This window comes from Corticium candelabrum, chromosome 1 (genome assembly GCF_963422355.1).
Source record: "Corticium candelabrum chromosome 1, ooCorCand1.1, whole genome shotgun sequence".
Classification (NCBI taxonomy): Eukaryota; Metazoa; Porifera; class Homoscleromorpha; order Homosclerophorida; family Plakinidae; genus Corticium; species Corticium candelabrum.
The window spans coordinates 10,836,977-10,862,806 of record NC_085085.1 but is presented as its reverse complement, the minus strand read 5'-3'; the positions used below and the strand labels follow the sequence as shown (position 1 = coordinate 10,862,806).

The 25,830-nt window shown below is 39.7% G+C and overlaps 2 protein-coding genes across 7 annotated transcripts; both read left to right on the top strand.

Annotated features, from left to right (window-relative positions):
- The first annotated feature begins 2,118 nt into the window (after positions 1-2,118).
- LOC134198125 (uncharacterized) lies at positions 2,119-10,733 on the top strand. The gene is made up of 18 exons (XM_062667467.1): positions 2,119-3,097; positions 3,171-4,394; positions 4,460-4,732; positions 4,958-6,283; positions 6,376-6,705; positions 6,776-6,885; positions 6,944-6,999; positions 7,456-7,595; positions 7,666-7,907; positions 7,971-8,117; positions 8,174-8,268; positions 8,340-8,811; positions 8,873-8,918; positions 8,986-9,089; positions 9,152-9,276; positions 9,338-9,600; positions 9,657-9,732; positions 9,799-10,733. Exons 1-18 carry the CDS (start codon positions 2,119-2,121, stop codon positions 10,412-10,414), a joined length of 6,624 nt encoding a protein of 2,207 aa, XP_062523451.1. The 3' UTR covers positions 10,415-10,733.
- A 230-nt stretch (positions 10,734-10,963) lies between these two features.
- Positions 10,964-25,565, top strand: LOC134178255 (5-oxoprolinase-like). 6 transcript variants are annotated; one of them, XM_062645109.1, is made up of 40 exons: positions 10,964-11,128; positions 11,194-11,379; positions 14,320-14,445; positions 14,510-14,560; positions 14,621-14,676; positions 14,736-14,851; positions 14,924-15,003; positions 16,985-17,037; positions 17,101-17,146; positions 17,204-17,261; positions 17,318-17,406; positions 18,967-19,084; positions 19,140-19,194; positions 19,262-19,472; positions 19,701-19,813; positions 19,881-19,966; positions 20,020-20,104; positions 20,167-20,245; positions 20,310-20,365; positions 20,678-20,816; positions 20,875-20,987; positions 21,092-21,155; positions 21,211-21,261; positions 21,322-21,371; positions 21,444-21,480; positions 21,677-21,787; positions 21,852-21,953; positions 22,005-22,086; positions 22,142-22,234; positions 22,364-22,473; positions 22,552-22,626; positions 22,680-22,736; positions 23,543-23,644; positions 23,708-23,842; positions 23,903-24,052; positions 24,116-24,190; positions 24,855-24,937; positions 24,998-25,161; positions 25,223-25,320; positions 25,376-25,565. In XM_062645109.1, the coding sequence occupies exons 1-40, from the start codon at positions 10,967-10,969 to the stop codon at positions 25,520-25,522; spliced, it is 3,864 nt and encodes a 1,287-aa protein (XP_062501093.1). In that variant the 5' UTR covers positions 10,964-10,966; the 3' UTR covers positions 25,523-25,565. The 6 variants fall into 6 exon arrangements, 4 of the variants coding, with proteins under 4 accessions (XP_062501093.1, XP_062501085.1, XP_062501100.1 ...); XM_062645101.1 differs by lacking the exon at positions 25,376-25,565 and having other exon boundaries at positions 10,967-11,128; positions 24,998-25,134; positions 25,199-25,317; XM_062645116.1 differs by lacking the exons at positions 10,964-11,128; positions 14,320-14,445; positions 14,510-14,560; positions 14,621-14,676 and having other exon boundaries at positions 11,306-11,379.
- Positions 25,566-25,830: the final 265 nt, after the last annotated feature.

Below are 25,830 nucleotides of genomic sequence, written 5' to 3'. Positions count from 1 at the left end.
GCAGCAAAGTGGCATAGATGTATTTGGCTATTCTGTATTCTACAGCAACTCTTGATATTTACCATATTTAATTAATGTCAAAGATGTAGACCTAGATTAGTATCAACAGTTGTACCCTTGAGGCCACAACTTGGGGCCCATTGTCAAATTCGACCGGCAACACTGATATGGTTCTATTATATGAAAGAGCTGAGTCTCAGTAAAACTATGTAAAGGTACAGCCTCGGAAGCCCTTCTTGGGGTGCGCGCGTTTTTGCAATCAATTTTAGTTTGATCTGCGTCCTGTATGAAGACCGCTAGGCTACACAGCAAGATGTTGGAGGATACGCAAAGAAGTTATCGTCGTCGGTTGGCTTGTCTTGCTTTGGCTATAATTGTACAAAATCAATGTTGCAGCTGTAAGCCTAGCTTGTAGAGGGCGTATACGGTTTGATTGTTTTTAGCATAGCTGCACACAAATTTTATAAATATTTTGTCTTCATTTGTGCAGTATTTTCTTTTGCAATCTTTTATCGCTGCGCTAAAGCTGTAAAACACCACACACGCGTCGTTTTGTTGGAAAGAGGGCGTAACCAGAGAGAAGGGTGTGGTACATGTACATTCGACGGTTTGTGCTCGCGCGACGTTTCGAGTAGAGTTACCAGCAATCTGGACGGATTGTGAGAGCTCTGAAGTACAGTACTTCAGTGCCATAGTCGTAATTGATTTGGTAGCGCCCAGTTACCAAAATCAAAAAAACCTACTTAGCTAAACCGGAACGAATGCGTGTAATTAAGAGGCGTGACTTGTTACCATGGAGATAAAATAACCGTTAGACCGTTCAAACTCCACTAGCATTAACAAGTGGTAAATTTTGGAACTTTTTAACTGATAGTTTATATTTAATAGTTATGTCATGAATTATAATGATTTTATTTTGTCAGTTGGTGATCAGGTCCCTTAGACAACTTTTGCTAAACACAGGGGCGTGGCGTGGCATGGGCTAGACCGAGCTGTAGCCCCTCATAATTTGTAAGCATGTTCTTAAAATTTCTGGACTTTAAATTACGTAATTCTTGGAAATGCACTATAACCTAGTCAGAACTGTTGTGCTGGACAGCAAACTGAAACAACCATCATTCCTATGGAATCTCATCAAACAATGTGACAAAAATCATATTCCTGACATTCTTACTCTCGTTTGTAACCAGTTGCTTCTAGGTCTGTTAGCCCAGTAGTTGATTAGGATACAACCTTGGATACGTTTGTTAACTACCAACAACCTCTCAGAATGTCTTTCTTGAACATACAGGACATAATGAACGTATATTTCATGTTCCTCATGAGTACACATACAATATGATGCTATGATGTAAATATGAAATTCATCTGGTAATAAGACATTTGTGTATACCTTATGGTATTCACAAAATTTTAGTGAAACCTTGCTAAATTGTCTAAGTTTGCACCACCTTTTCTCCAGTCTGGATGCGCCACTGATTTAGAGCAGATCTAAAAGTTTTAGTGCAGACTCAGTCCAATTTAGTTTCAGCCTCTCTAAGCAGCTAACCGACTACCAAGAGTAGTACAATTTTTGGTGGGTAGATTTAAGTCTTTTTCTTTCCTATTTATTTGTTTGCTTTCTGCCTTACAACGCACATGTGCACACACACACACACACACACACACACACACGCACACCACTACCACCACCACCACACCACACACAGTATACTCTTATACATACAATGAGTGGTATGTAGCTGTTGTAATGATTGTAACTTGTTCTTGCAATCATATTCAGGTGAAGGCAATATTGTGCCTTTAACAAATCATACTTGTGGACTGTCAGGTTAGTTCAACCAGACTAATGTTTACTTGCTATCTAATTGCATTTTAAATTAAGATGTCAACTCCTCAATACACTTCTTGGGCAGTCCTTATAATGTGACAGTGTCAGAGGATGCATCTAGAGGCACAGTTGTTGTGCTAGTCAGTGCAACTACTCAGAGTATTTGCCCTATACAGTATGAATTGGACAACTCAAGTGATGCAACATTCTTTTTCATTAACAACAGTACAGGAAAACTGCTTCTACTATCAAGTCTTGATTTCGAGATTCAAACCACCTATGTGTTGATGGTGAAAGCAAGCTTGAGACTTTCAAGTAAGAATCTACCAGATCCAAGCAATACTACAAGTGTATTTATAACTGTTCTTGATGTCAATGATAATGTGCCTGTGTTTATTGGGGAGCCATACAGCGCTACTGCAACAGATACAACACCAATTGGCACAGTTTTAGTCACTGTATCAGCCACAGATCGTGATGCTTCTGCTGTTTTGTCATATCACATTTTTAGTGAGGGTTTTGAGCGTACATTATTTACAATAGACAGTGTGACAGGTGCAATTTCCATGGCAACAAATCCTATGACTATTCAATCTAACACATTTTATCTTACTGCAAGTGTTACTGATGGGTTGCATTTCAAGTCAACTACAGTTGAAATTGATTTCTCAGCGTATTGCTATAGCTTGAGCTTCCTAACTCAAAATCTTGATGGTACTTGTGATGAACCTAAATCTATAAGGAATTTAGTTGTACCTGCTGTTGGTGTTGGTGAATTACAAATGTCAACAGGAGTATGGCCATTCAGCATTAATGGTTTTGTTGCTGTGAATGAGCTGCAGTGGTCAGATCTTGGAAATCAACTAACTAATCTGGATATCGAGTCAGTAGAATTAAGAGATGCTCATCGCAACATCTCTCTTCTTAGCTCAAATGTGACTTTTATTGATGGCAACTTGATGCGAATTCAGTTCAACTATCCTGTCATTGTCAGTGGTTTTATGCTGAACGTCGTTGTTATGGCTAAATCTAATGGCACCATCTTTGTACTCAAACCTTCATTATCTTTGCAAACTACAGCAAATTTGATGACTCTGGTGGTAACTGCACCTCAGAATACATGTGGCGTTGAGTGTCTGTTGATGTACACGAACTTGCAAGCTACATACCGGGAGGCCATGAAGGGAGGAGACAGCTGCAGATCTCCTTTCAGTTCTATTTCATATATACAGAACATTTCTCTAAATGCTGTGGATAAGTGTGAAGGTTTGTTGCAATCATTTCATTAATGTTTGTTAAGATTTGTGTTAACGGTAAGGTGTTGCGGTCGTTGTTCTAGATGTGGTGAGAAGCTTATATATAGATGTACGAAGCATTTCCAATCAAACAAGTCTTCGCTCTATTACAGGCCTTACCGTTTCTGAGCACGTCCATGTTGGATTTGAAATACAGTCATTTGAAGTAACAAATCCTGCTGGGCTGGCAATTTCTGTTGAATTGAATTATTCAACTGTTCCTTTTCTTATGAAGTTAAATGGAAGTATTGCTGCTTTATTTGTTAAAGAACCATTAGATTTTGAGTTAACAACTGGGTACCAATTTAATGCAACCTTTACAGCAAACAAGATGGATGGCAGTAAACGACAATTGGTGATTCCAGTTACTGTTAGCATTATTGACTACAATGACAATCCACCAGTTTTCTCATCATTGATTTATCATGCTACCGTTTCTGATCTTGCAGCATTTGGAACGTCTGTGCTGCAAGTTCAAGTAACTGACAAGGACACAGGACCATTTGGGCAGCCATACGTAGATTCTCAGGTTCAACCGTTTGCCATTAACTTTTCTGATGTCATCGTCAATGCATCTCTCCGAAATCTGAGAACACAAACAATTTCATTTATTGTGTATGTATCTGACTTTAAGCAGACAGCTAATGCCACAATTGAGATCTACATACGGGATGATAGTACGTGTTCCCTCGTTGAAACTACGTTTCGTTTTTATGTTGAAAACTGCACCAGGTCAATCAAATCAGGAAACTTACATTTGCCAAGAATGGGACATAGTTTGCTTGAATGGCCCTTTGTTGTAGCCAGCAACTCAAAGTACACAAGAATAGAATGGTTTACAAATGGCACAACTCCCTTAGATCGTGTGTCGAGTGTCATATCACTCAATTTGTCTACTGCTGATGGCATTGGTCTTAAGAGTGGTATGGTAGTGGGACAAGTCAAAATTGTTTTGTTGTATCAGTTGGTTTCTGTTCCTTTGAATTTGAGATTTGAGAGACAAAACATTCTTATTGCTAGAATTATTGTGACAAAGGAGAACACAACAGACACAGGGGTTGTGATGCCACAGACAACTGGAAACAGCACAGCTAACATCATCTTTCTTTATGGAGTTGAAGCAGTGGCAGATTTACTGTGTGCTGATGCATATGTTCTGTACAGAATGTCAGATGATAAAGCCAAAGGGCGGGCCATTTCCTGTACCACACATGAGCCTGACTCAGACATTGCAGCTTACGCGGTCAACATTTTGGAATCTCGATATGGTAGTTAATGGTCGTGTTAGTCTGTGTATACTTCATACATATAATCTTTTTTGTGTGTTCTACAGCACCTCAGCTTTATATTACACCATCGGACTACATTGTTGACGGTACTAAAGCTAACATTGATCTCAGCAAAAGTGTTGGTTGTGCTGCACGCTCCAACTACTCTGGATTTTTGGAGATGAATGTTGTGTGGTACAGGAACGATGGTGGACACTGGAACAGAGTAAACTCTACATTCAGCTTGTTTACAGCTGCTGACAACGGGCAGTACATGTGCCAAGTTCGGAGTTACTTTGGGTCTGTCAATAGTACATCAGTACAAGTTGAGGTGTATGGTAAGAAACTTTGTTGCTGACTATTGTGGCTGCATGTACTGATTAATATAACTTGGTGTTCTCACTTGTATGCGTTGTCACATAATATGTTTGTTGGGAAGTGATCAGTATGAGCATTAATTATGTTGCAGATGTTGTGCTCGATGTATAGCACATTATGCACAAACTATAAATATGAATATATTATTATATTGTATTTACATTGTGTAATGTTGTGTTATGTAGATATTCCTCGGTTTAATAAAAGACAGTACACAGCTTCTGTGTATGAGAACGCTAGTGTTGGTTCAGAAATTCTCAAAGTGGATGCGTACTCTGCAAACTACCTAGTCGTAAACTATGAGATTGAATTTGCAGAAAGGAATGTTGACCATCCTTTTACACTGAATCGTACAACTGGTGTTTTGTTGGTATCAAAACCAATTGATCCTGGACAATTTACATCGGATCAATTTCTTGAGGTATATCAATTGACTGTCATTGCTACTCTTGATGGCTACAACACAAACAGAACCTGCCTTGGTCACAATCAAGGGATTGACTGTACCACCATTACTGTTAATGTAGTTGACATTAATGAGTTTTCACCAATGTTTTCAAGTCAATTATACTTTGCCAACGTGTCAAGCTTGGCTATACCCAATAACCCATTGTTTAATAAGATCACCTTTGACGATTACTCTTTGCAGCTGACAGCAACAGATAAAGACAAAAAATCTATTGTGAGTTTGCATTTACTCGACTACACGTGTTATTTCTTCATCAACGAAACATCTGGGGCCATTACAGTTATTTCGCCACTCACTTCATTGGTAGGGCAATTTCTAAACTTGACAGTTAAAGCAGTTGATCAGGATGGAAAGGACGGCAACACTGTGGTTTCTGTGTACATTTTTGATGAATGCTCAGCGATACAGAAACGTGTTAGATCTATTCTAGACGGTTTTTATTGTAGCTTTTATTCTCAATTTTCTTCTGGAATGGCATACAATGCAGAATTAGTGGTGAATGCAACTCAGTGGATATTTAATGTTCCACCGAGGGTCTATTATGATACTCTGAAGATTTCTTTGTTCATGACTAATATTATTTTGCATCATGGCAATAGAACAGGATGGATTGATGTGTACTTTTTACAATCTCAAGACAGACAGAGTTATGCGGGTCAACATTTGCTTCAGCTGGCACAACTGACAGATGACTTTGTGTATTGGAACATCATCAGCCCATTATTTGTGCCCTTAGGTGGAGCAGCCATCTTACTTAACATAACTATTTCTGTTGATGGACTGACAACGTTAGTCCAACCTCGCACATCTGATGATTTTTCAGAGGAGAAACCAGATCCAATGTATTTGGTAGGAAATAGAGTGCCGACAGGCTGTGGACTGTCTAGACAATGTAAAGACAGTCTGATCTTGTTTAAACAACAGGAAAGACTAGCTGCTGCTTTTGGTCAAAGATGTGTCTACAATCCACTGTTGTTTAAGACTCATCTTGTTGATGAGGTATATCGACTTGCTGAAGATTGCGTCAACGTTGAGAATATCAGTGAGTACATTTGGTGTTCTAGCAATGTGTATATCCTCATGTTTGCTTTTTTGGTATATGGTTTATTTCTTCTGTCTAATGACATGATGCAGCTATTGAGCGAGATCATGTTTTTTCACAACCATCTGTGTCTGCCAGTGATGTCTTACCATTACCATTACCAGAAACTTTAGTGACACTTACATGCAATGTTCAAACGACAAATTCAGACGAGACCACTATTGTGTGGCTGTTTGAGGGACTGCAAGACATTGTGGGGACTTGGGAAAATGAAGGATTTGTTAAACGAATTTCTGATTCGAAGTTGCAATTGTCTGAAGTTTCAGCTGCAAGACAAGGTCGTTACAGTTGCTGTGTTTTATGTGGATCATCAAGTACAATTATTAAAACATGTTCTCCCAATCTGTTGGTTAGTGTCAAAGGTAAACATTCTTTTTCATCACTTGTTTTCATAACGAGTGTGTGTGTGATTTTGTGTTGTTCATTATGAAGATGTGAAAACATTTCTTGTCTCTCTGACCATTAATCAGGTCTATAGCTCTCAGTTGGACAATATCAGCAGTCCATATGCAACATCTCTAAGAAACAATCTATTTAATTTGGTTTGTCTGATATTTGTTTATTTAATGATTTCTAATGTTTTATGGATATTCATACTAGATTCAAAGAAGTATCAGTTTTGGACGGTTTGATTTCTCTAGGCTGAAGGCATTTAGGTAATCCGAGTTGTTTGGCAACACATGCACACACACACACACACACACACACACACACACACACACACACACACACATTCAGTATTGCATGACCACCAAGTGGAAAATAATATGTGTGAATTATGTAGAGTATAAGCATTTGCTATGGCATCTAAAAATGCAGCAATCGCTTCAGGGTAGTAACATGATTGTGTCATTAGCTTTGACATGCATTCAGATGGATAATTTTACATGAATTGATAGTGTAAACCTGCAATGAATGTCAGCACCAATGTATCATACATTTATTTGTAGTAAGCTTTGTAAACTTTTATAAATAGAACAGACTGTTTGTATACAGTTGTGTGTTTACTTGTTTATTTATTTGTTTGTTTGTTTGTGTGTACATTTAAGTATGTATTAACCTGTCTGCTATTATGGATATATTTACCAAGTAACTTTAATTGCTATATCCAGGAATGGCAGTGTGGTGGCTGAAGTTTTATTAGACTTATTTAAGACTACATTGTCAGAAGGTCAGATTAAGTCTCAAATTAAGTCAGAAAGTGCAGCATCAGCTCTACTTGACATTCTGCTAGTTGCTGTGAAGCGATTTGGTGAGGTTTTGTTATGTTGGTGACTCTACAGGCTTCAATCGTGAAGTTTGTATTGCCATAATTTCTTTAGATAAATGCCCTGCAGAAAATGTTACTGACTCGAAGGGCCCATTCAACTGGCCAGAGACTAGGATTGGCGAGTCTGCAACTCATCGCTGTCGATATGGAAGCGTTGGAAATTCATCAAACACTGGCTTTGCAAATAGGCATTGTGATGGATCTTATATAGATGGTTCTTACTGGAACATTGCTGACACCACAAACTGTGAGTATGAGTCTGTTGCTACTCGACGATTACGAGATCTGTCAGAGGTAATGGAGTGGTTTTCTTGGAATTGTGGAATAATGAAACATTTTATTAGTATATGTTCATAGATTTCCAAGGATGAAGAAAATGTTACAGAAGTCATCAAGGAAACTCAATTATTGACGTCTAACACTACATTGACAGATGAAGATATAGGTTTTGTAGCAGACATAGTCGGGAATGTAGTTGCTAAAAAGATGGCCGTTACTCCAGTGGTAAGTGGTCAATTGTATCTTTTAAATTTTTGCTTTGATAGATAAATTTGTTTTAGGTTTTTGATTCAGTAGTGCAAACAATCAGTAATACATTGGTTACTTCAGCTGAAGTAGTCAAGTCAAGTCAATTGAAAACCAATGCCAGTTCAAAGTGATTGACATCATGTCTTATTGTGAGCTGTGGTAGTAGTACTACTGATTGTTCATGCATTTTGTATGTAGAATTTTGCGGTCAATTGAGGATGCTGCCTTGGGTGTCGATTTGGACAATGACACTGTTGGCCTCACAGTAACATCACCCAACGTTGCAGTTTCAGTGTCCCAAACAACGGATGAATTTCAAGGACACACATTTGCTTCTTTACAACTTGACGACGATGACACTGTGGATTTAAACATGGAGCTGCAGTCTTCACAAATTGTGTCGATTTCAAGAAGTGATGCACTGAGTGCAGATAAAAGTGTAGAAGCATCTATTAGTATACCAAAATCAGCTTTTCCTGCTGGCCTTGAGAGTCGTTTGCAGTTCTTTTTATTTCAGAACGCTAAGCTCTTTCAGCCTGTAGATGTCTCTCAACGAGGACAATCTGATGACAAACAGCTGGACAGTAGAATAATTGCGGCTAGACTGGGAGGCTATGACACTTTCCCACTGTTAATGTCGTCTTCTCTGAGATTTCTTCATTTCAACAAAGTAAGTAGGTAAAACGACGTCATTTATTTTGGAGAGTAATCCAACTTGTGTAATTGTGTAGACATACTCAAATACAACGTGTGTATTTTGGGACTTTGCAGCTGGAGGTCATTTTTTATTTCATTTTGGTTGCTTATCCGAATATATCAATAGATTGGGTTATTTATTGTATAGGTGGGTATGGTGGCTGGAGTAGGGAGGGCTGCAAGTTGGTTTCAGATATAAATGGACTTTCATCTTGTGAATGTGACCATCTGACAAATTTTGGTGTGCTTGTGGTAAGATTTCATAATTGGTGTAACAGCACCTAAGTGAACTGCAGTGCTTGCTGTGCATTTAGGATCCATACCAAGGCCGAGGGATATCAGAGGAGCACCAGACAGCTCTCTCTGTTATTTCGTATATAGGCTGTTCATTGTCTTTGGTTGGCCTTGTGCTTACTGTTGCAGCCTATGGTCTTTCCAAGTTGGTTGTTTCACAGTAACTGTTAGAAACATGGATGTTTATGGTGTATATTTGTATTTAGACGATTTAGAAATGAGCGTCCTGGTAAAATTCTCATAAACTTATGCATTTCCATGGCTATTGGATTGTTGTTCTTCATTGCTTATGCTGAGAATCGTGGGAATGCTGCTATGTGTACAGCGTCTGCTGTGCTATTGCATTACTTTTGGCTGACAACTATCTGCTGGATGATGGTAGAAGGAGTGAACATGTACATCAGTCTGGTCAGGGTGCTTGGCATGTACATACATCGGTTTATGCTAAAAGCATCTGTGTTTGCATGGGGTAAGGGATTTATACCATCTTCTTGTCATTATTGTAGTTACGCTTTCTGGTTTTAGGTGTTCCGCTAGTAGTAGTTGCAGTGACAATGGGAGCTGATTTTGATGCCTATGAGAAGGATGAATCTGATACAATGTGAACTTGATATTTTTGTGTATGTATATGCTCAAAGCTATGTGGCTTTGCATGTTTATGTTTTAGATGTCTGTTGAGCACTCCAGCATTTTACTATGCATTTTACAGTGTGATTGGGGTACTGTTGGCTGGAAATTTTGTTGTGTTTGGCTTGGTGCTTCGACAACTTAATCGGCGTACTTCGGGAGTTTCAGCAGCAAAAAATCAAAGTAAAACTGGGAAGCAACAGAAGGCAGCTGCTGTATCCATAACTACCTTGCCCCGTCAGCTGAAAGCTGCTGCCTCCATAACTATCTTGCTCGGTCTAACATGGATCTTTGCTGTCATGGGAACAGAAACAGGAACTGGGAACACTGTCCGGCTGGTCTTTCAGTACTTATTTGCTGTGACTGTTTCTACTCAAGGATTTCTTATTTTTATTGTCTACTGTGTACGTCGAGAAGAGGTTCGAAATGAATGGCTCAAAGTCATTAAGTATCAACCTAAGTCTGCTGATCACAATCAACCTATGTTGAAAATGACTGACTCTGGTTCTGACTTCCCCACCACTAAAACTGACGTTTCAAAGAAGAGTTACGCTACTCCTCCATCAACAGAATTGATCTGTGTGGAGGAGTTTTTTCTCACAACTGAAAATCAACCTAGTGATGATGGAATCAACGCGCGGTTTGATGTGTTGTGAGTAAACTGCTATTGCTATAGCATGTTATTATGTTAAGAGTGCACGCGCTGTAGTCATGTCTACTCTAGTAATATTGGCTTGAAGTAGTACTGTCCTTTACCATGCAGATGCTAACTGTTGCAAGGTGTTTAGCGGACTTTACATTATTACATTAGAGTTTTTGTTTCTAGTTTTTTACTAGTTCAGAGCTATGAGCGTATGTACGTGTAGTTGTGTGTGTGTGTGCGTGTGTGTGTGTGTGTGCGTGCGTGCATGCGTGCGTGCGTGTTATGGTTAGAATTGGGACTATAGTGACAATTAATTAACAGATAGAGCTAGGTTGCAATTGGAAGCAGTCTTACATTACTACAAAGAATTGAGTCACGCTAATAAGTGGTTTTAATCCAGACAACATCAGCAATTCAATACTTCGCTGTCTAGCTACTAGTGGAGTCGCAGCCAGCCTTTTCGACCACCCGGATGTCAAAAGGGAGGCTCTAGGCTCTGCTCTCTATCACGTGCACGGCTCCGAAAGGCTTGGTGTACATGCGTCTGTCTGCGCAACTCTCATACATGGAGGACAAATTTCGTTTTGCTATTGATCGTGGTGGAACCTTCACAGACGTATACGCCGAATGTCCGGGAGGAAAGATTCGAGTGTTGAAGCTGTTGTCAGAAGATCCAACCAACTACGCAGATGCTCCGCGTGAAGCGATACGTCGCATTCTAGAAGAGGTTTTTGATCGTGTTCATCATCACACGTCCAATACGTCAGAGTCATTTGTCGCTGCTTTCTAAAGGAGCTAAAAGTTTCGTGCAAAAACGAGATTGACACACGTCACATTGAATGGATTAGAATGGGGACTACCGTGGCTACCAACGCTCTCCTTGAAAGGAAAGGAAAACGTATGGCGTTGCTGATTACTAAAGGATTCGAGGATTTGCTCTACATTGGAAATCAGGCTCGACCCAACATTTTTGATCTGGTAAGTTGTTGAAATCAATAGTCCAGCTACATGTTTTAGTGGTGGGGACGGTTTTATGATCAAATATCGAAATACTATAAATTCATTAATTTTAGTGCTTTTCAATTTTCATGACGTTATGTAGTTAGTAAATAAGGACCTCTCCACCTGAAAGTTGTAAAGTCAATATTACAATGACTTTTACTGTACAAGTTAATTAATTTAGTACAACAACGTTGGTGACATTGTCTTACAGTTTTACTGTATATAGTACTGAAGACATGTACATGACAGGTCTCCTTTGTCTCTTTATTAATTAAGCTTTAGTATTGTTTAGGCCTGCTTATCTAGTAGTAGTAGTCTCATTCCAGGTCTTCATGCATGTGTTAATTTCACCATAGAAGAGTCTGTAAGATAAAGTCTGTAACTACAAGCAATGCTTGGTAACACACTAAGTCATGTGACAAACTACCTGGTAGTCGATGTCGTAGCCAGCTGTCTTCACATGTTGCCTGTGAAGACTTCTCTCACTGGCAGGGGCATAGCCATGCAGCTGTCTGCACATGACGATGAGCCTCGACTGTTGGATCAGCAGTTGAGCCTACATTGTAACAAGCGCCATTGACTTAAGCTTCAGCCAGTTATCAACCTCAAGCTGGTGACTGCTCGGAGTATAAATGAAAATGCGTATTAGCGCTATTGATTCTGGTCTTACATTTGGTTTTGCGAATCGCTGATATGAGAGACAAACATTGATTGGTCTTGGGTTGATGGAGACATATATTCGGGCCAAAACTGTTTGAATGGTTTGGCACTCATGCATGCAAGTGCACCTACATAGACCCAGTCTTTTCCCAGATTGTCATTCTGGAGCGGGGCGAGGATTGACAATCCGGAGAATGACGAAGGCGGAAAGAGACTGGCTCGAGTCACCGACAGCATGTAGTTGATATTGACCAAATTGTTGATCGATCTGCCACTTTGCATGGTGCTGTCCAATGAGGAGGTAAATGCAGACCTTTCGTTAATTTGAAATGGACAGTTGATGGATTTCTAGTTGTAAAGTGCTTGAAGCACTAATGAGCAGAGTTGCCAACCAGGAATACTGAAAATGCGTAAGATTTCAGATTTTCATCAGTACTACCATCTGCATATGGGTGTGGCCACAAAACTAATACCTAGATAACTAAAAACAATACAGTGTGTCAATACGCATTAGACAATAATTAACTAGCAAGTATTTGCAGAATTAGAATTTCTGCTAGTAACGATAAACCAATATAGTTTACGCATGCAGTAAATCAGTCTTGCGTAATCAGCCCCTCTCTCTTTTGGACTTCCTGACGACGTCCGGAAGTTGAAAAGGAGGAGGGAAATTAAGGATGCGCGGACTAGTACAGTAGTAGAATTGGCTGAACATGTTTGACAGCTTCAGAACTAGACTTGCCTGGGGTTGGTTATTCGTAATGATCGATCGCTTTACGGCAGTCTCGTTAGATTTTATATTTATATCACACACTACGGATTTTTACGTGAATCTATGGTGTACCTACAGTTTCACTGTACACGTGTGCCTGGATCTAGTTCCAGCAATCTAAAAGTTGCGTGAGATCTGGGTTCCTTGCGTGTGAGCGTGTGACCTGGAGGAACTTGCGTGAGACTCACGCAAGTTGCGTGTGAGTTGGCAACTCTGAATGAATGAGCTGAGTATTGTGCACCTATTCCTAGGGCACCTTTCCTAATTACACCCAAAACAGCAAGCCGTCACATGCCGTAAAGAGTTTGTGTGAGTGCCTGCATGGCTACGCCCCTGGTAGTTTAGTCATATGACCAAGCCTTGCATGGTACATTGGTTGGCTCTATCGCTAACTAAATTTTGTTGTCAGTTTTAGCTTCATGATAGGCATACTTACGGTAAGTCATTAGCGATTCTTAGGTTATTGTCCAACCCAACAGACGTTATTTGCTGACCTCCGGTGACATTTACAACAATGTCTACTAATTCATAGTTTCCTTGGAGAAAGATGGTCAGGAAGAAGGACGTAGCAACCAATGTTTTAAGTTATGGAGTGGATGTCTGATTCTATTAGACTGTGCTGTGTCTTGCAAAATCTGCAGATGTTTCGCAAATTTTTGGGATTCCCATTCATTCTATCCTGTGTCTTGTTTTAGATCTAGAATATGTTTCAATTTTGATATCAACTACATTTACATATCGAGTGTACAGTGTCAACTGCATTTCCAAAATTTAAAAAATGTTTACCATTGAGGCATTTTCTGTAGAGAGCAATGTTGCGGCAGATGTTTCGGTTAGCTCTAACTAACGGTGGAAAGACTTTAGTAAAATAGGAGGATTCAGCCAAACTGTTAATTAATGAAGTGGTCATGATCACATGACTTAAAATGTTACCAGGCCTTTTTCGTGCTTACGAACTCACCTTACATGTGGTAAAACATATTCATGAAGAAGACCTGGGTATGAGTCTACTTAAATTGAGGCATGTTGGGTTGATGTTGCTAATTTGCACATTTTAACTACATGGTATATGACATAGATATGAAAGCTGGTAATTTTGCATGCAAATTCAAGTAGAACATAGTATACTAACAGAGTATATGATATTAGTAACACAGTTACAATTTAGATAAATATATGATATTGGTAATGTGGTTAAAATTTAGATAGATTGTATTAGACTTAAAGAGCTAACACACAGCATTATGTCTCATAGTCATATTTCAACTGACAAAGGTCCACAGACCAAAACATTTTGAAGATATTTTTTAGTTCTGTGTGGAATAGCTCTAAAACGTCTATTACATACCTATATCCACCACAGCAATGACGCAGCACAGATTGATTTAGACAGATTCTAGGATTTATTGCTCAGTTGTGTTAGCTAGTAGTACAAGCATGTACACATAATTTCAACTCACTGAGATTGTGAACACTTTTGCCAGGAAATTGTGTGCCCTGAAGTTTTGTATGAGCATGTTATTGAGGTCGAGGAAAGAGTTGTATTACAGCAAGAGTCTTGTCAACTGGGACTCGATGGAGAAGAAATAGTGGGAATTACAGGAGAAAAGGTGTGTCATCGCGATGAGCATCACAAGAGCTGTATTGTGTGAGTGTTGTGGTGCTACATGATAGCTGGTTGTCGTTGAGAAAATAAACAAAATCAAACTGGAAGAAGATCTCAAGGCATTCATTTTGTTGTACAGTTGATTAGTTGATTGTAACCAGTTACTGGGTCTTGTTTAGACTTTACTTGACAAAGGCATTACGAGTCTTGCAGTTGCTCTGATGCATTCATACACGTACATCCGTGGTCTTTTGTTAGTCAATCTGTCTAGTTTAACACATCACTACATTTTAGGTTTGATGGACACGAGAAAGAGGTGGCCAGCATGGCCAAATCATTGGGTTTTGAGCATGTGTCTCTTTCTTCAGCTGTCATGCCTATGGTGAAAATTGTTCCACGTGGCTACACAGGTTAATAATATGTTTGCTTTGATAGTATATACATATAGTTAATTGTCATATTAACTGTGTGGTTGTTTTCAGCTTGTGCTGATGCCTACCTGACACCCTGCATCCAGCAATACATTCATGGATTTCAGTCAGGGTTTGATAGTGGTCTGAAGGTAGGTATGACTGTGAAAATGCATTGGTTGATGTCTTGTTTAAACCTGACTATTTCTATTGTGCTGCTTGTGTTTGTTTGTTTGTTTGTTTGTGTGTGTGTGTGTGTGTGTGTGTGTGTGTGTGTGTGTGTTTGTGTGTGTGTGTGTTGGCATTTTCACACTACGGTTAGCGACCTTGGTTAGCAAACTTAGTTATAGATAACTACCATTTTGCAGACCTCCTGAGAGCATTTAGGTGTCATATTCTTGGTTAGCACTAACCAGACTAGCAAGCATGGTTAGCGCAAGGTTAGCAACATTGGCATGCAATTGGTGTGTACTACAGACTGTGGTCTTGTTACTTCTTTGTCGTCGGCAGTATGCAGCCATAGCCCGACGGCGTCGACAAATCATTGCGTTACAGTGCAACAAAAAGCAGCTACGACTACTGGCATTGATGCTGGTTTTTTGCAGGAAGTTTCTGCAAATATTTGCAGTACTTATCAGCTCCTGCTTAGAAAAACTGAACAATCACGCCGAGGACGAATAGAGTGGATGAAGCTTCGCAGCTGCAGGTGGTGGGATCAAGCACGTCTGGTTTGGAATGACGGGGAGTGGAAGAAAAACTTCAGAATGACAAAAACAACGTTCTTGCGTTTGTGTGCCGATCTCTGTCTGGTCATCGCATTCTGTACATTGACCTCCTTTTTGACATTCTGTTGTGACTGGTGACCTTGCTGAAGGTCAGCACTCTCACTTTGCCTAGACGGTGGATTCACTAACAGTTAGCCCGGGGGCTTATGCCAACCCCACTGCTGTTCATTACCGCCATAGAAGGTACCTGCAGCCTCTGTCCACGGACAGCTAGAGCTTCATGCTCTTTTCATGATCAATTGTAGTGCTGTTTTTTCACGCATGCGAATGGGACATAATTTATGTACAGGTATGTTCTCAAGAGACAAGTGAGAACGCAGGTTAGCTAACCCCACACCAATTAAGCATTGTGTTTCATACATCCTGTAGTTAACCTAACCCTAGTGTGAAAACGCTGTGTGTGTGTGTGTGTGTGTGTGTGTGTGTGTGTGTGTGTGTGTGTGTGTGTGTGTGTGTGTGTGTGTGTGTGTGTGTGTGTAGACATTTGTATGTTGATCATGAGGCTTGATTACTGTACATACAGGCTAATGTTATGTATGAGTTGGGGCACAGTCAGTGGTTTGCTTACACATGTGTTGTCATAACATTTTTGTTAAAATTGTTAGGTCTTTTCAGTTTTTCCAACCACAATGACATACACATGTTTGAACAGTTTTCATACAGCATATGACTATTTTGGTACTACTTCAACAGCTGGTATGAACTATGAGTTCTGCTTGGTTTCATTGTCTTTTAGTGTGACAATGATTATATTTTAATGCTGTTATCAATAGTCCAACATAATTTGCATTATGTAGGTGTTACTGGCCTCATACCAGACCCTCTCGTGCTGTCATGCCCGGTTCTCCGTGGAATTGTCGTGTCATACGGAAACCGGGCATGACGGCACGAGAGGGTCTGGTACAAGGCTAGGTGTTAATATTAAGCAACACCAGTTTTTAGGCAGTTGTTTATTGCCATAATTTGGTCACTTCCGTTTTTCAGGGAGTCGTAAATGCATGATATTTAGGTGTAGTAAAGCACTTGATCAGATGATGTTTGACATATGTATGTCACGACACTAGCACTTTGGTGATAAAAGCCAGGATTTGTATTTAAAATATAGACATTCTTTTTTTAACATTCTTGATACGTAAAGTATTGAAACAGAAGGGAAGTTGAGTAGTCTTCACTTCTTGTAATTTATTGGTATGATTGTTTTTATACATATTGCTAAACTTCATGTTAAGTGTCGCAAAATATGTTGGTATGCACATGTATGACAACTATGCTTGTGCCATTGGATTGTTTGACAGTTATAATCTTTGGTGCAGGTTTTTTCCTTAGTATAATTGTTTGTATGTCATAGAACATTAAAGTGCTGTTCATGCAGTCTGATGGAGGACTCACGGAAGTTCAAAGGTTTTTGTAGACATTTGACACGATATTGCAATTAATACAGTTAGTACAGTAGTGATATTACAGATTCAGTGGATCGAGAGCCATTTTATCAGGTCCTGCTGGTGGAGTGGTAATTTGCAACATGAGACTTGTGATGTCAACAATACTGTTTATTTTATCTGTGTAGGTGGGTTATGCCATGACGGCATATAACAGTCAGCCTGTTATTGGATTTGATATGGGAGGTGTGTGGAAAGGTTATGGCTACTCATAGCACTTCTCACGGGTAATGTTGCTGTAGGGACGTCAACTGATGTGTCACGATATGCTGGTGTATATGAACACGTTTTTGAAACTACAACAGCTGGAGTGACAATTCAAGCTCCACAGGTCAGTCATCCGCTATTGCATGTCCTCTTGGTGAAACTTAGCCTACAAAATTCTGGTTAAATAGGTACTACTTGTCTCTATAGGGTTGTTTACACTATAGTTTTGAAACGGTTTCAAACCTTCCCTTTCAATAGGTGCATTGTTTTATAATTCGATTCGACTATAAATGCTGTAGTAAGGATTCCCAATGGGTTTGAAACCAATTAACTAAACCTTCTCAGGAAGTGATTTAAAATCACTTTGAATGCGCATTATAGCTAAGGTGTAAATGCTTATGTGACTTGAAACGAAGTGATAATTAACACTAGTACTGCCCATGCCAATACCAGCTACAATTGTGTGCACTACTGGAAGCACACGAGTCATGGCAAGACAAGAAAGAGGAATACTTGGTCAGCTGAGAAAGTGAGACTCCTGATTTAATGAAAGACATCTTGACAACACACCAGATAAAATTAATTGCTGTCATTTTTCCATGATGCAAAAACCTTAAGTACTAAATTTAGTTCACACACTGTTAGTGCACACTACTATTCCTATCTAAACATGAAACGTAGCATTTACATGGTAAACAATTTAATACGAAAGTGTAAACGGTGCACATAGATCGGCCTCAATTCTGGTTCGATCTGGTTTCAACATGGGTTTATTTGAACTGGTTCTAGTGTAAACTAGGCTTAATTATGTTAGTTGCTGTTACTTTTACTGTATAAAGAGGTGATCTACAACATTGAGATTTTTCAAAACGCTTTATCTATGGCCTAATTTAGAAATAGTTGTATGTGGTATTTACAATGGGTTACCTATTTGTAGTCTGAACTGATCTAAAATTTAATTAGAATATATAATGCGTGTGCTTAAATTGGAAACTTGATAATTAATTGTATTGCAATCAATTGAATTAATTTGTTAGAGTTATTTTGCCCAACATACACAATTATTACTTTTAGCAGATTGGTTGTACTGACAATGATAGTGTGTACAGTAGGTCACACAAGCCACATTTGCATTAGGACCTCTCTAATAGAAAGGGCATTTCACTTGTCATACAAGTTACCGTTTAATTAACAGGAAGTTTATAGTAAGCACTGTAATTAGTTACACACTGTAATAGATATAATTATTTCATTCATTACTTAGCTGGTGTTCACCTTACTAGTTAATTACTAGTTACTAGTAGTTAATACCGGAAATCAATTATATGACAGCGGTAATCTGTATTATTGAGGCAATTTGCTTACCTTCTTGGACCGTTATAAAATACTTATTGACACAGATATAGAAAAGAAGTATGGCAATTTGTAGGTTAGAGTAGACTGCTTGGCAACAGTTACACCACAGTGAGCTTGCTGATGGATCTTGCAATTTGATCACTAAAATTGTTGTTGCAGACAGATGGACTGACTCTAAGAAAAGTGGTTTTTATACGTATTCGATTTTTTGTCAGTTGGTAATTTAGACATGACTTCTTTAATCTATGTAGAGTTTTGGAAAATTGGATCTAATTAGAATATTTAGTATAGTGGGTATTTGATGTACCGTTTGTTGTTACTGTTGTAGCTGGACATTAATACAGTGGCTGCTGGTGGTGGCTCTCAGCTGTTCTTTCGTGCTGGCTTATTTGTTGTTGGCCCTGAGTCGGCAGGTGCACATCCTGGACCAACATGTTATCGAAACGGTGATCATGCTTTTTTGATTGTTTACAATACAACAACTGACAGTTATTGTTCCAGGTGGCCCTCTCACTGTGACTGATGCCAACTTGTTGTTAGGAAGGCTGATACCCGAGTACTCAGTATTTTTGTGTATGGACTTAGCGTATTATACCAATGTTCTTTATACTTTGCATGTTCAGTTACTTTCCTCACATTTTTGGTAAGAGTAAAGGCCTACCACTTGACAAGGATGCAACACGTATTGCTTTCGATGATCTGACAAGCCAAGTTAATGCTTTTCTGGCTGCACAGCCGGAGTCTTCTCGGCTGATGACACAAGAAGATGTTGCCATGGGTTTCATCAGGGTTGCTAATGAGGCTATGTGTCGTCCAATACGAGCACTGACACAGGTGAATGAAGGTTGTATGTCATTGCATTGCTGTAAATTGTATGCTTGTCTGACACTCTGCTTGGTTGCTTGTACACTTAATTGCTTGCTCATTTGCTTGTTTTTCTGTTTGCATTTGCTTAGTTGTCTGTCTGTCTGTCTGCCTGTTTGTCTGTTTTTCTATCTCTCGTTACCATTTGTGTGTTGGTGTGTCTCGGTTCTGTTTAAGAAGCGAGTAACATTTTGCTAGGGCAAAGGTTATGACACTGCTCGTCATGTATTGGCTTGCTTTGGTGGAGCCGGAGGCCAACATGCTTGTGCGATTGCACGTAACTTGGGAATGAAAAAAGTTTTCATTCACAGGTGATGCATTGCTCATAAAACAGCAGAAAATAAAAAGAACGTGTTTAATAGCTGGTTGATGTTGCAGATATGCTGGTATTTTGTCTGCATATGGACTTGCAATGGCTGATGTAATCCATGAGTGCCAGGAGCCATGTGCCCAAGTTTATGAAGGCAAAGAGACAATCCATATATGTCATTTCTAGTACTGAATGCTGGCATTTCAGAATCATCATTCAACTTAATTGATGAGAGATTAGATGTACTGATCAAAAGGTCAACAGAGGAGTTGAAAAATCAAGGGTTTACAGAGTCAGCAGCCAACTTGTTAGTTAAAGTGACAAATGTTATAACATCTTGTTGATGCTATTAAGGAGCAACATCACAGTCACTCCTTACTTAAATATGCGTTATCATGGTACAGATTGCGCATTGATGTGTCCTCCTATCTCTGTAAGTTGGTCGTGTAACATTTGTGGATACAAACTAGTAATGAATGCCTAATCATTGAATGTAGAAGGACACGGGTAATGGGTGTCGGCATGGAGACTTTCTTTACTCATTTATCAGCAGGTTTGATGTTGTCTTTCTGTTGTGAAATGCATTAGGCTTGGCCATTTATATTGACAATTACTTAATTCCAAAATATTCTAGTTTAAATGCACAGTGTGCTGTGTGGTTGATAGTTACTGTTAATAATATTAAAACTACGTGTAATATTGTGTGCACACATGTGTATTTGTGTACAATTGCACATGGTAGTAGATTTTCGTATTCCTTTGTAATCTTAGTTTCTTGCATGCAGTTTTTTCTTTTATGTAAAATCTTGCACTATCATTCTGCTATTATCGTAGTGAAATCTGTTAACTGTTTTTTATTACTCAGATACAAGCGTGAGTTTGGGTTTACGTTGTCTGGTCGGCGTGTGTTTGTTGATGACATTCGTGTGCGTGCGACGGGTCATTCACAAGTTCAGAGCCCAGAAGCTGTGAAAAAAGCAGAGCAGACGGCTTCTCCCATTGCTGTACACATTTGGAATAATTGTGATCAACTAGTGGATATTGGATGCGAACTCTATGCAGGTAGTTCAATGTTTCTTTGAAAATTCTTACTACGACACCAATGTTTATCACCTGGAGTCACTGGGAACAGGTCATTCAGTCAGTGGGCCTGCTATTCTCATGGAGACCAACAGGTATAATGAATGGTGTTGCACACGTGACTTGGTGTTTAGTATTCATAAAATAGCAATGATTGCAACTGGAATTATTGATTGGATCTATAGTTTTGGTTTTGCAGCACAATCCTGGTCGAGCCTGGCTGCTGTGCTGCCGTCACTGACAAAGGAGATATTGAGATAGAAGTGAGTTAGTTGTAGAATAGATCAGGTCGATCTTGTTGTCAACTTATTGCATTAGATTGGCAGTGTCAATCAACAGCAGATAGGACTTGAGATGGAGTCAATTCAAGTGAGTTGTGAGCTTACAGTAATGTGGTTTCACTGCCAATGTTGTGTTTCGATTTTATAGCTTTCCATCTTTTCACACAGATTTATGAGCATTGCTGAACAAATGGGAAGGTGCGTTGTCTGGTTGATAAAAGACAGTCACCACTCTTTTGCCAACTTTTAGTTTTGTACTTCTTTGTATAGGGTTCTTCAACGAACAGCCATTTCAACAAATATTAAGGTAAAAACTTGAATATGTTAGTGCATTTAGTTCTTTTTATTAATCGATGTTAACAGAATATGTAGTATGTAGCAACTTTAATTCTATAGGCAGCATGTGGTATCGAGCTAATTTAGTCAATTTGTGTAATATTATATATCATGTTTGTGTATCATTATGTGGTTGTAGTGGAAGTTGTGGTGGTTGCATGTTTTAGGAGCGTCTTGATTTCTCGTGTGCATTGTTTGGTCCCGATGGTGGTCTGGTAGCAAACGCTCCTCACATTCCTGTTCATCTTGGTGCAATGCAAGAAGCGGTTCGGTGGCAGGTGATTAACAGTATGTGTTATACACTACACGACATGTCCTTGACCAAACCATGGTTTACTGTAGATAAGATTTTATGGAGACAACCTCCATAAAGGTGATGTGATACTTACTAACCATCCAGCTGCAGGCGGCAGCCATTTACCTGATCTAACAGTTGTTACCCCAGTAAGATATCCTTATAGTGTTACAGACCTGTTGTCATGGTCTGTTATGTAGGTTTTTACAGAGGGACAGCCAAAGCCGATATTTTTTGTTGCAAATCGAGGCCACCATGCTGACATTGGTGGGACAACTCCTGGTTTGTATACAATTGGTAGTACAATGCTATGGATAGGTAAATGATATGAAATTAGGTTCAATGCCTCCACATTCGAAGGCGCTGTGGGAAGAAGGCATGGCTGTCATGTCTTTCAAGCTGGTGGAAGGAGGAGTGTTTCAAGAGAAAAGTGTGTGTGTGTGTGTGTGTGTGTGTGTGTGTGTGTGTGTGTGTGTGTGTGTGTGTGTGTGTGTGTGTGTGTGTGTGTGTGTGTGTGCGTTGAGTTGAATTTAGCAAATACACTAATGAATGTGATCAGGCATCGTTGACTTGTTGATGTCTCCCGCTCAATACCCTAACAGCAGTGGCACTCGTAATCTTGAAGACAACCTGTCAGACCTGAGAGCACAGGTTGCTGCTAACGAGATGGTATGCTTGGTTGAATTGTATCATTATATGCTCTGTAAGAGAATGCAATACTTTAGTTTGCAGTATTTAATGTTCTAGGGTATCACTTTGGTTGGGCAGCTCATAGAGGAATACAGTCTGGAAGTGGTTCAAGCGTATATGCATTACATACAGGTAATATGTAATGTATTGTCTTTGTCTGTCCAAATTCTACTGTCCATGTTCAGGAAAATGCAGAGGTTGCCGTTCGACAGATGTTGCAAGAGATAGCAACAAAGACCGAGGTTTAAACAACTATGTCATATTGCAGTAGTGCATGTATAGTCACAGCTGTACATTCCGGTTGTATTAGTAACCATGGACGTATGTACTAAATTTGTATTGATCACACACAAACACACATACACACACACACACACACACACACACACACACACACACACACACACACACACACACACACACACACACACAAATGGCAAATGGCAAATGGATAAGGATCTGCCGTTAAACGGTAATGTCCCCAGCCAGATGGCTGGGTTCCTGTGCACTAAGTAGGAGCTATGGACCGTGCTAAACAATCTCCTGGAGCCTGGCCAGGTGCTTGCAGGAGCACAGACTGTGACGCCAACTGTGGTGTGGGCACCTGAAGTCCCACCCGAAGTCCACCCGGACCCCAGTGGCTGATGGACTTTATCGCAGTCGGAGGCCTTTGCCACCCCAGTCAAAGACCAGGTACTCATTTATACTTCTGAGTCGAGAGAGGCAATTGTGTGTAAGTTTCTTGCTCAAGGAAATTATGCCATCTCACCATCACTGTGACTTGAACTGGCAACCCTGCAAGGTCCTGGATGTTTTCATTCTCCGAATGCACTCTCTAACACACACACACACACACACACACACACACACACACACACACACACACACACACACACACACACACACACACACACACTTGTATGTCCATGTGTTTATTGCCTTTGTACTGCCTTATTGATAGAATGTTTATTTCCAATGAGACCAAGTTACCTTAATTGCTTTTAGAAATCTCATTAAACTGTTTTCATTCTTGATTTCTGCACTGTAGCATTTGGGAGAAAAACAGGTGGAGCTCACCGTTTTGGAAGCAGAAGATCATATGGATGATGGAACGCCGCTCTGTCTGAAGATAACAATTAATAAGCAAGATGTTAGTTCAGAGGTTATTTGTCATTCACTAGACTGTACAGTTGTAATATTCCTTCTGCGTAAGGGAACTGCAGTGTTTGATTTCTCGGGCACTGGCAATGAAGTGAAGGGCAACTGGAATGCTCCTCATGCAGTTGTGTTTTCAGCGCTAATCTATTGTCTTCGTTGCATGGTTGGCCATGATGTACCTCTCAATCAGGTGGAAACTCTCAGTCTGCTATGCTTTCTAACAGTCAGACATGGTTTGCTGTATATGTAGGGCTGCCTTGTGCCCATCACCACTATTATTCCGTCTGGTAGTCTGTTGGATCCCTCTGAGCAGGCAGCAGTCATTGGTGGCAACGTTTTGACGTCACAACGAATTGTTGATGTCATATTCAAAGCATTTAGTACTTGTGCAGCATCTCAGGTACATTGCACATCGTCTTTAGAAGCCTAAACTATATGTAGTAGTGTGCATATCATTGCTCAGGGTTGTATGAACAACACAACATTTGGTGATGATTCGTTTGCTTACTATGAGACAGTAGCCGGTGGTGCTGGAGCAGTAAGTGATTTTTTTTGTTTACAGGAAGTAATTCATAGTATATATGTCATACATCTATCTTTGAAGCTGGTCGACTAGTTTTGAAGTTGGTCGAACCCCTTCAAAGGTGTTGACAGTGGAATGGTGGGAGCAAGTTGATTTACTTTCTCTATCGTGATTATGCCTAAAGCCAACAGTTTTTAGACCCGAGTAAACCAGTTGCATTACCTGAAGTAGCCTGTGGAGGGTCAGCACAGTTCTTCTATGGAAGTTCTCACTTACATTTGGGTACTGTACTCACTCAAATTCCCATTAAAACCAGACTAGGTGGCTGGGTCACTTGCAATTTTTTTATGTTGTGACTGAAACATGACTTTGTCATTTCAACTACAAATTTTATGTACCCGGTACACCTTTATGAGTTGTTGTATGAAATTCTCATTGCTGATGTGCTAATACAATGCAATCACTAGAGATTCACTGTTTTGCACAGAACTATGCTGCAGCAAACCACGATTCATAGGCTTATTATGTGCCATCTGTATCAATACAGTTTGACAGAATAAATAAAACACATCAAAATTACTTCATTAATCTTTCACACTCATTGATCACCACTTCACGAATTGTTGAATACTGTTCTAAATTTACTGTGAACTAATGTCATGGTCTTTTCTATTCCGAGGGTCCATCTTGGCATGGACGAAGCGGTGTTCACACTCACATGACTAACACTCGCATTACAGACCCCGAGATTCTCGAGAAACGGTAAACGGTTTAAGAAATTTTGGTGACGTATGTGTTGACTGACTTGTACTTACCATACAGATATCCTGTTGTTGTGAAGCAGTTTGCTGTTAATGTTGGATCAGGAGGAGACGGTCTGTATGTTGGAGGCAACGGTGTTACAAGAGAACTGCTGTTCCGCCGTCCCCTCACTCTGTGTGTGCTGTCTGAGAGACGTGGTCAATACAAGCCATACGGAATGAATGGTACAGAGTGAGATGAATTTACTGATATGCATTGTAGGACACTTAAATGTTTGCAACTAAGGCGGCAGTCCTGGTCACATTGGTGAGAACTGGGTACTTCGACGAAATGGCGAAGAAGAAAACTTGGGAGGGAAAAACACAGCTCAGCTTGAACCTGGGGCATGTCATTGTCAACTCTCGTCTGTTCACAGTATTGATAGTTTTACTATTGCAGGACGTTTTCTTGTTGAAAACTCCAGGTGGAGGAGGATTTGGGCAGACATCTATGGAGGTACCAAAGAAGAAAAGGAAAGGAACTGGAGTTCAGTTTGCACAGAAGGGAAGCATCGCTGACTACAATAGACTACAGGAGTCTGCTTAGCTAGATGTTTCGATCACTGATACAAATGTAATGTGAACACGTGCTCATCTTGCACAGTTCTCCATAGTGTGCAACATCAGGTTTCACAGTCTCATTTGTGCTGTACGTCTGTATGTATGTATGTATGTATGTATGTATGTATGAATGCATACGTGTACAGCTGTGCTAAATAATTAATTTCATGGTTTAATCACAACCATTATTCGACTGGTACTACAATTGTTGAATTATGTTGTAATTGGCAGTAATGTTGTGAAATTGCTATCAATTGTTGAAGAGATATTGTAGTGTAACAGCTAATACCATAG

Coding starts and splice junctions, on each gene's coding strand:
- LOC134198125 (XM_062667467.1), top strand. CDS start 2,119: ATGGTGAAAGCAAGCTTGAGACTTTCAAGTAAGAATCTACCAGATCCA. Junction 6,706..6,775: donor TCTGTTGGTTAGTGTCAAAG/GTAAACATTCTT, acceptor TTCATTATGAAG/ATGTGAAAACATTTCTTGTC. Junction 8,118..8,173: donor AGATGGCCGTTACTCCAGTG/GTAAGTGGTCAA, acceptor AATTTGTTTTAG/GTTTTTGATTCAGTAGTGCA.
- LOC134178255 (XM_062645109.1), top strand. CDS start 10,967: ATGGAGGACAAATTTCGTTTTGCTATTGATCGTGGTGGAACCTTCACA. Junction 22,087..22,141: donor CATTGGTGGGACAACTCCTG/GTTTGTATACAA, acceptor ATATGAAATTAG/GTTCAATGCCTCCACATTCG. Junction 22,474..22,551: donor AGGTTGCTGCTAACGAGATG/GTATGCTTGGTT, acceptor TTAATGTTCTAG/GGTATCACTTTGGTTGGGCA.